Genomic DNA, 14582 nt, shown 5'->3' with positions numbered 1-14582 from the left:
AGAGCGAGAGACAGATGGACAGATAGACAGAGAGAGAGGCAGATAGATAGATAGATAGATAGATAGATAGATAGATAGAGAGAGAGAGAGAGAGAGAGAGAGAGAGAGAGAGAGAGGGAGGGAGAGAGAAAGAGAGAGAGACAAAGAGAAAGAGGGGGGGCGAGAGAGACAGACAGATAGACAGAGAGAGAAAGAGAGATAGAGAGAGGCAGAGAGAGAGAGACAGACAGATAGACAGAGAGAGAGAGAGAGAGAGAGAAAGAGAGAGAAGGGCAGAGAGAGAGACAGACACATAGACAGAGAGAGAGTGACACAGCTAGACAGAGAGAGAGAGAGACAGATAGACAGAGAGAGAGAGAGAGAGAGAGAGAGAGAGAGAAAGGCAGAGAGAGAGACAGACAGATAGACAGAGAGAGAAAGAGAGAAAGAGAGAGACAGACAGACAAACAGACAGAGAGAGGCAGATAGAGAGAGAGAAAGAATGACAGACAGATAGACAGAGATATTTAAGTTTTGTTACTTATTTCCCTTTTCCCCATTTCCTCACTTTATTGGTTCATTTCCCTTTTGATTTGGCTTCTGCTTTAGACCCTCTCACTAGACTAACTTTAAGCCCCCCGTGTTTTGACGTCTGCTCTGAACTCTGACGATGAATCTTGGTTTGCCCCGTAGTGCCACATCGAGCCCCTGAACACCGTGGAAACTCGAGTCCCACAATGGAGATCCAGTTATTAGTGCTGATCAGTTTGACTCATCAGTTTGGGGAAATTCTTTACAACTTCATGAAATATTTCTGCTTACAGTCATTCTGAAAGTGGATATTTTAAAACTAGTCTTGTTTTGTAGCCTTTATCCTCCTCTCATCACAGATATCCAGTCATTTCTCAATGTAAAATGACTTCGGACTGTCTCACAGATTCATATTCCGCTTGTTCCCTTTATAAGCTCAATTCTTGGTGAGGTAATGACTTATAGCATTCAGTGACATTTTCTGCAAAGCGTGCACACACACAGTAAAAGCTGACGCAATAAAGAATGGAGTGCCAACCCATCGCAGGGCACAAACACACTCTCATTCACTCACACACACACACACACACACAGTAAAAGCTGACGCAATAAAGAATTAGACTAGAAAAAAGGAACCGTGAACAAAGCGAGCTGAAATAAAGGGTTTATATAAATGTACAGAACAAATGTGTGTTAACTCAGTCACATTACCTGTATCTGTATAGACCAGCTGAAGACATATCAGCAGTGTTAAACCTCCACCTCAGCTACAGTCCATAATTAATCTCTAGAGTTCAGATAGAGATTTTCCAAAATATGAACAAACTAAGGACACCATCAATATTCAGAGAAAAGCGGAAATAAGTTATTATAACTAAAATAATTTTTAGTGAACTCATTCATTCATTTTCTACCGCTTATCCAAACTACCTCGGGTCACAGGGAGCCTGTGCCTGTGCTCTCAGGCGTCATCGGGCATCGAGGCAGGATACACCCTGGATGGAGTGCCAACCCATCGCAGGGCACAAACACACTCTCATTCACACACACACACACACACACACACACACACACACACACACACACACACACACACACACACACACACACACACACACACACACACTACAGACAATTTTTTCCAGAGTTGCCAATCAACCTACCATGCATGTCTTTGGACCGGGGGTGGGGACCGGAGTACCCGGAGGAAACCCCCGAGGCACGGGGAGAACATGCAAACTCTACACACACAAGGCGGAGGCGGGAATCGAACCCCCAACCCTGGAGGTGTGAGGCGAACGTGCTAACCACTAAGCCACCGTGTCCCCCTTTGAGTAAACTAAAAAAATTTAATTTAACAAACTTTAATGCAACCTTTAATTGTTTAGTCAACCTGAAGGTATGGTCATACATACACTAGGCTTAAAAGACTATATGACTTTACATTCTGCTAGCAGAAACTAGACAAATTAGACGTGGCCTTCGCAGCTGGAGGTCTTAGCCATCACTGCCAGTGGGGAGGTTCATGGAGAAGTTCCCTCCATAACCAGAGTCTGGGAACTCAGTGGAGGAGCCCAAACTGTGTGGTCTCTTACAGGGTGGAGATTACTGGAGGCCCCACAGACCCAGAAGACGAGTTTATATTCTAGGAGACTCCAAAACATACAATTTCATGAGCATTATAAAAATCCTGCTGAGTCAGTTTTAGAAATATTCGGCTCTCCCGAAGAAGAAGTAGAGTTCGTTCGATACGACGAAGGAAGATGGGACGATAAATGCACTTATTACATTATCTCTATAGTTCATGAGATGTTGTGAAATAAAACACTAACCAAACAAAAAACTAGAAGAGCATTGAGGTGGCATGGGGGGGGGGGGGGTTTGAGGGATCCCAGAGCTCCTCCTTGTGCAGATGTGCAGTCTGCTCCATCCAAGCTGCTCTGGTTCATGGGTAACCTCCGAACCACATGTAATTATATTGTCTATGGCTTGACATGGTCTCAACAGCAGTCGTTTATAAAAAGCTTTTTTAAGAAGTAGCTGAGTCTAAATTTGCTGTGAGGTCTTAAACTTGGTTGAATAGGAGGACATGAATTTGTTATTCTTGAATGTTTGTGTCATTCATTCATCTTCAGTATAACTGCTTTATTCAGGTCTTTTCTTCAAGCCTAGAACACGTCTCTTATGAAAGAGCGCCCTCTTGTGGTGATAATAGAGTATCTGTGCGTTTGACAATTAAATCTCGCAATTTATATTTTATAAAAATAATAATAATTTGGTTTAGAATGAATAGAAACTAAAAGGCACCAGATCTGTTTATTTAACCCATTTGACAAAATGAGCATTTCAGTCAAACGTGTCTTATTATAAAGATAATCATATTGTTATTTATTAATAGTTATTTTTTTTAGTTTAGTACAGTATATATTATAGTTAAAAAAATAAAAATAAAAAATATTTTTTTTAACTTAAGACAGTTCTGACTTAATTTCTTGAGTTGCATTTTAAAATAATTTGAGTTTAGTTTAGTTTCATTTACTAAAATAATTATGCATTTTTCACCTAAAGGATGAATTAATTTCATGCTTTCATGCATCCTTAATTTCATGCTAAAGGATAATATGAGTGAAAGCAACGAAGGTAAGATTTAATAATGTCTTAAAATTAACAATTTGTTTGCTTTTTTCCATTTTTTATTTATCGTCTTTTTGCCTATTTACTCACTCACTCACTTTCTACCGCTCATCCGAACATCTCGGGTCACGTGGAGCCTGTGCCTATCTCAGGCGTCATCGGGCATCGAGGCAGGATACACACTGGACGGACTGCCAACCCAACGCAGGGCACACACACACACACACACACACACACACACACACACACACACACACACACACACACACACACTTTTCCAGAGATGCCAATCAACCTACCATGCATGTGTTTGGACCGGGGGAGGAAACCGGAGTACCCGGAGGAAACCCCCGAGGCACGGGGAGAACATGCAAACTCCACACACACACACAAGGCGGAGGCGGGAATCGAACCCCCAACCCTGGAGATGTGAGGCAAACGTGCTAACCACTAAGCCACAGTGCCCCTTACCTATTTATATATATTTTTATTTTTTATTGCATTTTTGCTTCACTTAAATGAACATATCTTGCCATTCCTCTGGCATTTTGTGCGTCTAGTCCAACAAATATTATTTATATTACGAATAAGCAAGGATCGAAATAATATTCGGGTTAATTATAATATAGAAATTTTGAATATTTACAACTGTATTACCTTTTTTGTAAAGAAATGAACTGGCTAAGTAGTAGAAAGAAGATGCAATTTGCGTTAGTATCCACTAGGTGGCAGCAGTCGAGCACGTGTTTGGTCTGGATGCTGCAAAGGAATCCTTTCACTTCTAATTATTATTTCCCATATGATTGTCCATCCAAATGTAACTTCTGTGCAATGATCTCAATATATTTATCATTTTTAAGGTCAGGTGGCATTTCTTAAATACATTAATCCATCATATATGGAGGGAATAAAGAGAAATTCCACACAGCTCAGATTTAATTCATGAACATTAAAGCTCTAAAATAGAAAGAAATCCTAGAACCAGGTCTCTAATGTGTATAAGACCTGGACCTGTCTTAGAGAACTACTGCTGCATGTATATCCTTCTGTCCATCATTCTGTTTCTTTCATTTGCTTTTGCTATTTCCACTTATACTGGCAGTACGAATGTGATGTTCTGGGTCTAACTTGTACTCAGTGTATTTAACATCTTATGATGACTCAATAGGAGGCAGCTCTCGAATGTATTTATCGAGAAAGCGTGTGAAAACGTCTAGCAGACAAAGTGCAAGCAATATGTAGTGTCACTGACTGTTTGAGGATCAAGCTGTTATTACTGAGATTTGCCTGTATAGAGAACTCAAAAGAAATTCAAAGGAATAATAAAACTGTGGAAAGTATTTTCAATTTGATTTCCATGCTTTAGAATTGTACTCGAATTGACATTAGTTGTGAGCAGGTCTTTAGAATTATATTTTTAATCAGCAAAAATTAGGTTATGGTTGTTGAGTCCAGATTGACCAGATTTTATATGGATTTTTTTAAGCATGTGTTTTTTTTTGTTTTGTTTTTTAAAAAGAGCTGATTTTCAGCCCATAACTCACTTTTTTATTCATTTTCCTTAAACCGTAGGAAATTTTTTACCTTTTTTTTTTTTAATCTTTATTTCTGCTGTTTGATGGTGTGTTTTCTCCTCTGATGTTGGTGATTCATATTTGGTGTGAAAATGAGGCACTCAAAGGACGCCTACAAAGGCCAGGAAGGACTGACACACACACACACACACACACACACACACACACACACACACACACACACACACACACACACACATACACACACACACACACACATGCGCACACACTCCGGACACCCGAGAACAAAAAAATCATCGTTATTGCCGTTCTTCTTTTTTTTAGTCATACAAGGCAAACAAACAAACAAACAAACAAATAAATAAAATTATAAACCGTATACATAATTCCATTAGTTTCATTTTAAACTCGATACAATCGTACCGTGTGTTAAAATAGTGTGGCAAAGGAATCAAAGGCAAAAGTAAAGACTTCTGCAGAAGTGGTGAAAAAAAACTTTTTTATTCTTTGTTCCACATCTTGAATGAATTCATTCAGAAGTTTTGCTCCAGGGATGTAATTTAATTGTGCAAATAAAACACACATTTATTCTGGTAACTCTGATGGAGAGCATCCTCGTATAAAGTAAAGTGCATCTCTCAAATATTGTGACTGGTTTTTTTTTCCACTTCTTAAAAAAATGTTTATGCTTGGTTCTTTCAAAAACACATAGTGCAATTATATTTCCATCACTCATCACGTCGATGTTCTAGAGCGTCGCGTATTTACCCTCTAAAGATCTAGTGTGTGTCATTTTATATAAATCAAAGCATTGTCAAATACAAAGAATTGTTTTGTAGGTTCATTGTTGTTCATATATATATATATATATATGTATATATATATATATATATATATATATATATACACACATATATATATATATATATATAGCATCGGGACATTTTCACAGCTCAAACCCAGATTTAGATGAAAAAGGTTACTGTTTTGCTCATAAAGGATATGAAAGTTGGCTTTACTTTGCTGTAGTTTCACAGAGGAAGTGAGAAATTGAAAGCTTTTATTTTTCTTTTTAATAAGTGACTTCTTTCCACTTCGTAAGGATCGTTTAAATCGAGATCGGTAATGACGTAAACATCACATAAGCACACTTTCTGTTGTTTAAAAATGAAAAATGCCAATTTTTTTTTTCGTACAGACAAACAAGGACATTTTAGTGTCTTTATAAAAACATATTAGCAAAATATAGCCAAGGCCTATTTAAATATGCATAAATAGCTTGAAAATATTTTCTCCATAGCAGTTCAAACACCGTCGACGTACAATAGCGAGGAACGATAATATCAAAATGACCGACACGGTCCCTGTTTTAATCTCTGTACATGACAAGCACCCGCAAGACACTTTCAACCGGTAACTCATAGCTAGAAAAAGAAAAGAAAAAGACTTAACAACTTTAGGTATGCCATTTAAAGAGATTTCAAAATGTGATTTTTTTAAAAAGACTTTCAAGTTTGTTCTCATACAACACATCTTTGGGTGTTTTCAATGTTCAAAATGATGGATGTTCTGAATACTTTACAACAATTAGCAACTTCACCATAAGATTATATAAAACATGATATAAAATATGTACAATAGTGCATACGAAGCATTGGACACTAATCAAGGGTAAACTAGATATGTTGAGTCTGAGAGAAAATCCAAATAAAATAGATATGATTTTTTTTTGCACTGGTTGTGATGATAAAAATTAATCTAGAATTTTTTTTTTTTTTGTAATATACATAAAATGAAATTAGGCATCATATTGCTTACTATAATTCTTTGAATCTGTTTTGTCATGAAAACATCGACTCGTATGTTTCTCGTGTGTCTCGTGTTTTTTTTTTTTTTTGGCGTTAATTCGTGATAAAATTTCTAACATCTAAACGTTTATCCGTGAAATCTTTGCATAGTGGTATAAGTGAATGTAGCTGGAGTCGATACTTTTCCAAAAGCACTGATACGCCTGTAGCTTACAGTACTTCCGACAGAGGTTATGGAAGATAATCGTCCCTTTAGATACCTGACTTACCTGTAAAACTTTGGAATGGAAAAAAAAAAAAGAATTGCACTTAACAGTCTGTGGGTAGGTTTTAGTCCCACTTTAATTTACCCTTGTTAGCAAATACAGAACCATAAACAACAAGAAGAATCATAAATACAAATACATGTCCGAGATATTAACCATTTTTTTGATCCTTTCAAAATCCCTGGCATCACATTAGAAAGCTGACGATTAAACAACAAAAAAAGACATCAGTTAAAATCAGCAATTTGCCAATATGATTTGCAAAGTCTCAGAAATTCAGGAAAGCATTTTCTGCTCAAGTGCACACCCACTGCGGGGAAAGTTCCAGACTTGAACGTGTCTATTCTTCTCAGTCACATTAAGGAAAAATAACCAAAGAGTTGTGCGTGACCGAAAAAATTCTGAGCAGTCAGTTTGCAGCTTCAGGAACAGGTGGCACTCGCTCCAGTCTCATGGTCCAGGGATCAGGGTTCGGGGGGTAAAAGGCTGGGTGCGGTAGAACGTCCTCCCTTGCCAGGGCAAAAGCAAACACCCCCCTCTTCCTGTTCACATCCTCTGAGATGAGCTTCCTGTCGGTCAGATTCTCTCTGCTGCTGCCACCGTCTAATTCCTGCCGTCTTTCAGGGAGTTGAGGGGGCACCGGTGCACCAAGGGATGGCAAACGTAATGTTTGGTCTCCTTGTAGTGGGTGGGCATCTGGAGGGTAGAAGAAGCCGGAGGAGGAGCGCCAGGAAGAGGAGGGCTTGCGTCCCCGGCGTGGACGTGACACGCGGCAGCTCTGGCGCTTGATGTGCCGGTGCAGGTGGTCAGAGCGGGTGAAGCTTTTGTAGCAGTGCTCACACTGGTAGGGCCGCACACCTGTATGGATACGCAGATGGTTCTTCAGGTCGTAGTTGTGCACAAATTTGGAGTTGCAGTGCAGGCACATATAGGGTCGCTCGCCCGTGTGCTTGCGCATGTGAATCTTTAGCTTGTCTTGCCTGGGAGATAAAGAAGAAAAATTAGAGTGAGTGGGTTTTAGGGCATCCTTGTACAGTGGTGAAAGATCGTGCAGCTTCATGCATTCATCATGTCTAAAAAAAATCCCCTTTAAACCTCAAAGACTATTAAAGCGGAAAGTAACCACCTGTGCATTCACGCACAGCGGTGGGTTCGTACGCTTAAATGCGTAACATGAGAATGAAACTTGCCCTACATTGGTGCAAATAGGATGGATATGCTATTGGGTTTTTAGGAGTTGTCTTTGTCTTCTTGTGGTGCGCTATAGTCAAATCAACGTTCTGTGTTTTTTCTTTTACAGGTTTTTTGGTCGAAACTTTCCTCCGCTAGCTGTTATTCTGTGATATATACTTTGTGCTAGTTAAGAAGTGAAATCTAGGTTGTATTTTCTTTTTACAGTATGGAAACCACTGTGAAGCTCTGACGGAGGCTGACCACAAAATTGCACAAACTGTTTCACAAAGCAATTGCATGACAGGGATGATGCTATATGACAGGCGCCTGATGCTTTTGCAACCTCTCTTAGTGTGACTGATTTGGTCTGGCCTAGTCAACTCCCCAACCTTCCTGTTATTCATGCCATTTCAGTCTTGTTACGTTTTATGACTAAGTGACCTTCAAACAGCTTTTGAAAACTTTGATGTTGTCCAGAAAAACCCTTTGCAAGACTTAAGCTGTGGAAACTACATTTTCCAGTCTTCCAGTTGTGCTGATTTGGCAGGTGGATTGTTTCTTTAGCCAAGTGATAACCTTCTGTTCATCATGATTTAAAAGGCTAATATGGTCTCAGATCAGCAGGTATGACCAGCACCTCAACTTTCACACCTTAACAGTGTGGATCTCACCCCCCTGCCAAGTGTGTGTTCTCAAGACTTGCTTTCAGTAACCCCCTGGAGGTGGCCTTTGGCACACCGGCTCTAAAGTGCGCCCACCTGGGTGCTATCTGGGTTGGACTTAATGTATGCTATGCCCAGTCTCTGTCTTACCTTGTGAAGCGGACCTCGCAGATGGTACACATGTAGGGTTTCTCGCCTGTGTGTGTCCTCATGTGCCGAGGTAGTTTGCCTGCACCCTGGATGACCTTGTTGCAGATGGGACACTGCTGTGATGCTTTGGGCTTAAGCTTACGCTCTTCCTCTAGCTGCCACGGTGGAAACAGCGACCCTAGGTGGGATGCTGAGAGGAAACTCAAGTAGCTTCGCAGGTCTGCTTCGTCCTTAATCTGGCCCAGAGGGGGTTCAGGGGCCGCACCGACGCTCGGGCTAACAAAGTCTTTGAGGAATTCTCTGTGGAGCAGAGCACCCGGGAGCTCATCTTTTAGTTCCTCTTTGATGACTTCTTTCTTGATGGCAAGATCCAAGGGCCCGTTGTCCAACGAAGAAGTCGAGTAGGGGTGAGGCGGGCATTGGGGATCCAGGAGTTGCGGGAAGCCTGGAAACTCTGTTGCCCAAATTGGAGGATAGAATCCAGGAAGAAGAGAAGTAAACCCTGACCCTCTCTCCATTCCTGGCATCTTTGGGTATAGCCCTTCCTGCAGCAGGGACGCGATGGAAAAGTCTTTCAGCGCTCTGCCTTCCAGTCCTTCTTGCTCTCGGGGTTTTTCTGGGGTACGCGATTGGCATCTCTGAGAGTTTGGCAAGTCTCTTTCTGAATGTACTTTCTGCTGTGAGCTGCACGCAGGACTGTCTGCTCCTCGTTCTCCACCAGTAATTCGATTCTGCTGGTTTTCAGAAGCACCTGCTTGGAGAGATCGTTCACTGACATTGTCCCCGTCATGTTCCTCGACCTCACCATCTTTCGAGTCGTCCTCTGCCTCTTCTGCCATTTCCTCTTCTTCCTCGTCTTCCTCTTCTTCCTCATCTTCTTCTTCATCCTCCTCTTCTTCTCCTTCTCCTTCTCCACCACCGTTACCTCCCCCTCCACCGCTATCCATGATCTCCAAACATACGTTAATGATACACGGGATCTCCAAAAGCCGTGCCGCACCCAGGATCTCCTTTACGTTGGACGGAGTCACCGTCAGCGTCGACGTGTACGCAAACTCCAAAATTGCCGTCAGCGACTCGGGTGCTACAAAGTCCAGCTCGTAAACACCATGATGGCTGGGGTCGCCATCACCCGTGGCCACGGTGAAGAGTTTTTTGAAGTACTGACTGCAGGCAGCCAGCACGGAGCGGTGTGTACGGTACTCCTGGTCCTTCACCACCAGGACCACATCACAGAGGAAGCCATCACGGCGCTGTTCGTTCAGACTGCACAGGACGTCGCTGCTGTGATTCGGGAAGGGGATCCCAATGAGGTCCTCCTCACTGTGTGCCATAGTCTTATAAGAATCTGCAGAAAGAAAGAAAGAAAGAAAGGCAGAAGGAAAGAAAGTGAGTGAGAAAAAAACGAGAGAACGTCAGCTGAAGGATATTGTATGTGCATGACAGAATGATTGAGTAGCTACTTCAGAGGATGCTTGAGTGACATTTTTTGAGGTGTATAATGAATCCATCAAACAAGAAATGGCAGCTTCACCACCCCTTTGTAGCTCTCTACAGCCTACTCTTTCTAATCTTCTGCTTTTGGGTTTTTACAACCAAAGCATGATGTCTGAAGCCTGATACAGCAAGATAAAACATAGTTTTGCTCTCGCTCTCTCTCTCTCGCACACACACATATACACACAAACACAAACACACACACACACACTCACTATGTGACATTTGAAACTAAACACAGGAAGGCAAAGGGGGTCAGACTCTAGTTTCTAGACTAAAGGAAAGAAGTTTGAGGGCAAGATGATTTTTCTACATCTGTTTTAATATTCTTCAGCTTATTTTTTAATCCATCGTGTTTACAGTTTCTTTGGATTTCTAAACGACGCTCTATTCTAAACGGCCCTACTGATGCATACAGAGAGATCCTCACGTGTTCATCTGGTTTCAGCACACGGGTGAACAGAAACCGAATTGTACCTGTGGATTCCCTAAAACGTTTACGCTGCCTTTTACACAGAGACGCCTGGCACCGTCGCCCTTCATTCACGGCTATGAATAGAGCATAATCTCAGTGCGTGTACTTCACGCGGTCAGTGCAGTCATTTAGACGGATGCTTTAAGATCCCCAAATCCAAACCAGTCTAACTGAGCGACTTTAAAGCGAACGAGCGGTTTCTGTCGGCATCCACAGTCCAGCCTGTTCCTTTCTCTTCTTTTTTTTTCTCGAATCTGTTTGTTCACGATCACATCTGAGCTCTTACCGATCAAGTATTGAACATTTCTTGCACTGTTGCTAGGAGACAGTTGCTATAATTACCAATTTATTAGACATATAGTCTAATAAAGAAGAAACAACATGTCTTTAAATGAGGAGAAGTGCATAGTGAACATGATGAGCAGGGCTGAGAGGGGGCGGGGATGTCATTTACAGACAGGGAAGAAATGCTGCATGGAAACGAAACAAAAGAACAGCATACGTCTCAGTCCATACTCTGTGCCAAGGGTTCTCGAACGCCTTGCAGCCAGGGACACCTTTAACTGCGAAACAGATTTATTTTATGAACCTAATCCAACTATTCATATATTAGGCTTATTATTTAAATGTGTAGAATATAATCGTGGCTATTTATCTGAGCCAGAGCAAGACGGTTATTCATGAAATGACCTTTGATGAGTAAATGATCTTTGTCCTGTGCATATAGGCATAAATAATATTTACATTAAGACTTGTTTTTGAGGTATTGATATTTGGATTAAATTTATTTAATCTGACCGGTTATATATATAAGCAAATATAAGAAGTTTAAAAACTCAATAATTCCAATAACTTTATCAGACCCCATATGGTTAAGCTTCAGAGAGAACCGGACGTCGAGAACCGCGCTTCGGTGTCATTTGTATCCGTATGGTGTATATCGCACTAGGGCATATCATTATTTGGGCATTTATTGAACTATTTATCATGCTTTTGATTTGCAGAAGAACATCTACAAGGAAATACATCTAGAGACGGACCGACAGGACGTTCCTTCACGGAAGAACCTTCACGTCGACCTTAGCGTGCGCTTGGCGTTTTAGAGATGCATTAAAAGTGCAAGTGTATTGTATAAACATGACACCGAACGAGAGAGAAGGAGGGGGATACTATGTCCCCAGACGTTCCCTGACAGGTTACATAGAAAAGAAGAAGAAGAAGAAGAAGAAGAAGAAGAAGAAGAAGAAGAAGAAGAAGAAGAAGAAGAAAAGAAAAAAGACAGTGCCCCTCCCTGGAAAATCCAGCCAAGTCAAACAGGCATTTAGAGCTAAAAACAACAGTCGATCCCACCCACTCTGGGAACACGTGCAACTTCTGTAGCTGCCTAACTCTGTGCTCTTCCCCTCCCCTGTCCTTATAGATACACTCCCATAATTATAGTGTGTGTGTGTGTGTGTGTGTGTGTGTGTGTGTGTGTAGGATAGGAGCAGGATGTGACACATGCTCAGAGCGGGAAGGAGGGCACAGCTTTCCCACTGTAACGTCCTACATGGATACCACCACGAGCTCACAAGCTCACACACACACACACACACACACACACACACACACACACACACACACACACACACACACACACACACACACACACACACACGCACGGCAGTGCCACTAGCTGACTTCTTTAACTCTTTAGATCTGTCTCACTAAAGATATATTAGTCTGTACGGTGTAGGGATCTGGATGGATTTCTTAATAAGATAACAATAACACAGTAGCACAAAAAAATGACACAGAATCCGATTAACAAATTAACAGCGGTCAAAAAAAAGTGTCTCTCTTTCATAGGAATGCAATCAATATCGAAGAAAAGTGGCACATTAAGAGACCTGTCGAAAAGGTGTCTGTATTATTCTTATACATTTAACTAGCTACGTTAATTCTTTTATACTTCAATACTTTATTCTCCGTAGTTCACTAGTTCAAATGAACCCTTTACACAACCAGAACAAATTATAATCGTCGAAAACCCTATCGTCGTCGAAATGGTATGAAATTCTGTAAGACGTTAAGTTTGTAAAGTAAATAAATAAATTAAGTAAATAAAGTAAATAAATTATTCCGACGCACCGATTTTCCGGTATCAGTGCGTTGGAATAATTTCTTTATAAAGATCTCTTCAGGACAGAGGAACTCTTTGTAACATGACAGGTCTAGTTTTCTTTCTCGTGAAAAGAGAAGCGGGTGGAGGAACGATGGACGTTTCTCGCTCATTCGACAACAACCGGAATAAAACTGCAGCCGCCGGGAAATCGCGGTGGCGTAAGTAGAATAAAACACTTCAGGATGAGCTTCGCGTTGTGCCGCGTCGCACTGCCGCATCATTGATTATTTTCTGTTAACAGAACACCTTCGTGTGTGTGTGTGTGTGTGTGTGTGTATATATATGTATGTATATATGGAGAGAGAGAGAGAGAGAGAGAGAGAGAGAGAGAGAGAGAGAGAGAGAGAGAGAGAGAGAGATTGCATATGTGAGTATGTGAGCCTTTATGCATCATTCGGTTTCACTTTAAGTTCAGTTTAAGTACATTTTCTTTTGAGGTTTTGGTTTTGATTCGACACTCAGATTCGACAAGAGTTAAAAAGCTCTAGCTCTAATTCTGGAATGATAAAAGACGAACCTTCAGCCTTCACCTCAGAAACCTAAATGTCACTTATTCGAGTAAAAACAAAAGTAACTTTGATGTTCAAAATAACTCACTCCATTACTGCCGTACTTAATGAGGACAAAGCTCCAGAGAGCGGCAAACGCTTCTGAGCGTTCTTTAAGGTTTGAGTCACCGAATAGACGCTCGTGTTTTTTTTTTTTTCCCCCCCTCTGCGGCAAATAAATAAATAAATAAATAATCGATATATTTACGATAACGGTTACGGGGTGACGCGCGGGTCGTCGGCTGGGAGTTAAGAGGGTTAAGAGAAAACTTGGAGAAAAGTTAAAACAGTTCACATCTCTCAGACATATTTCATCATATCTCATGGTGCCGAGGACACAGAGGTGTCAACAGAGAAGAGCAGGAGAGAGACAGTGTTACAGACAGACATGGAAGATAGACTGAGAGAGAGAGAGAGAGAGAGAGAGAGAGAGAGGTTAAGAAGGAGCTGTGCGTGAGGAATAGGTGGTGGTAAATTGGCTCAATCCGGTGCTGGGTTAGTGGGTCCTAAGGGAGATCATTTGAGGGCCTTTCCAAAGGCTGAGCTGGAGGGCGACCTGTAGGTTCAGGCTGTTAGCCGTTAGCACAGCCACTTATTTAGCCTGTTTACACACACCGGCGCTTGTCGGCGTCTTAGCAATGGCCCTGCAATAATTGAACAGATGGTTCTGAATTTGGATTTGGGTGATGTGTCTCTCAGCCAGAGGAGACGGAAGCGCCGCGGTAATGACAGGTGTGACACGAGTAATGAGCGCTTCCGTCACGGTTCAGGATCAGCAGATGAATTTAAAACTGGCCTCGTTTGGGAAACTCTGGCTACGAACTTTGGGGAAAATGTACGGGTCATATTCTCAGCTGTGTGTCTCCGGGGTCGTGATGATTTTATGAATTGTTATAAGGGTTTAAGATCTCGTACATACACGCTCAGTGTTCGGGAGTTTATTTGGCTGGCGATAATTTCACACGCTTCCAGTCGCTCGGGTCAATAAAGCGTGGGATTATAGGTTTCGTCTGTTTACGATGAGGTCCGTAGACTCTTTATGTGACACTTTATAACAGCGCCATAATGCTATAAAGTAATGAAGTATGATGTCAAACACTGTGATTTCTATACGGATGCCCCGGGTTTCCCCTTGTAATTATAAATTCTTTGCTGAAAAT

At 41.4% G+C, this 14582-nt stretch overlaps 1 protein-coding gene across 2 annotated transcripts in view; it reads right to left on the bottom strand.

Moving 5' to 3' along the window:
* Nucleotides 1–6022: 6022 nt before the first annotated feature.
* The window catches only part of LOC113646454 (zinc finger and BTB domain-containing protein 7C), a 23692-nt gene continuing 15132 nt past the window's right edge, over nt 6023–14582 (bottom strand). For both annotated transcript variants that reach the window (XM_027152723.2, XM_027152724.2), the window contains 2 exons: nt 8739–10086; nt 6023–7733 (listed from right to left, as the gene is read on the bottom strand). In XM_027152723.2, the coding sequence (XP_027008524.2) occupies nt 7163–7733; nt 8739–10072 (1905 nt within the window). In that variant the 5' untranslated portion in view covers nt 10073–10086 and the 3' untranslated portion in view covers nt 6023–7162. The remainder of the gene's footprint in view (nt 7734–8738; nt 10087–14582) is intronic.

Source organism: Tachysurus fulvidraco, chromosome 21, assembly GCF_022655615.1.
Source record: "Tachysurus fulvidraco isolate hzauxx_2018 chromosome 21, HZAU_PFXX_2.0, whole genome shotgun sequence".
Classification (NCBI taxonomy): Eukaryota; Metazoa; Chordata; class Actinopteri; order Siluriformes; family Bagridae; genus Tachysurus; species Tachysurus fulvidraco.
This window is presented reverse-complemented; position numbering and strand designations above follow the sequence as displayed.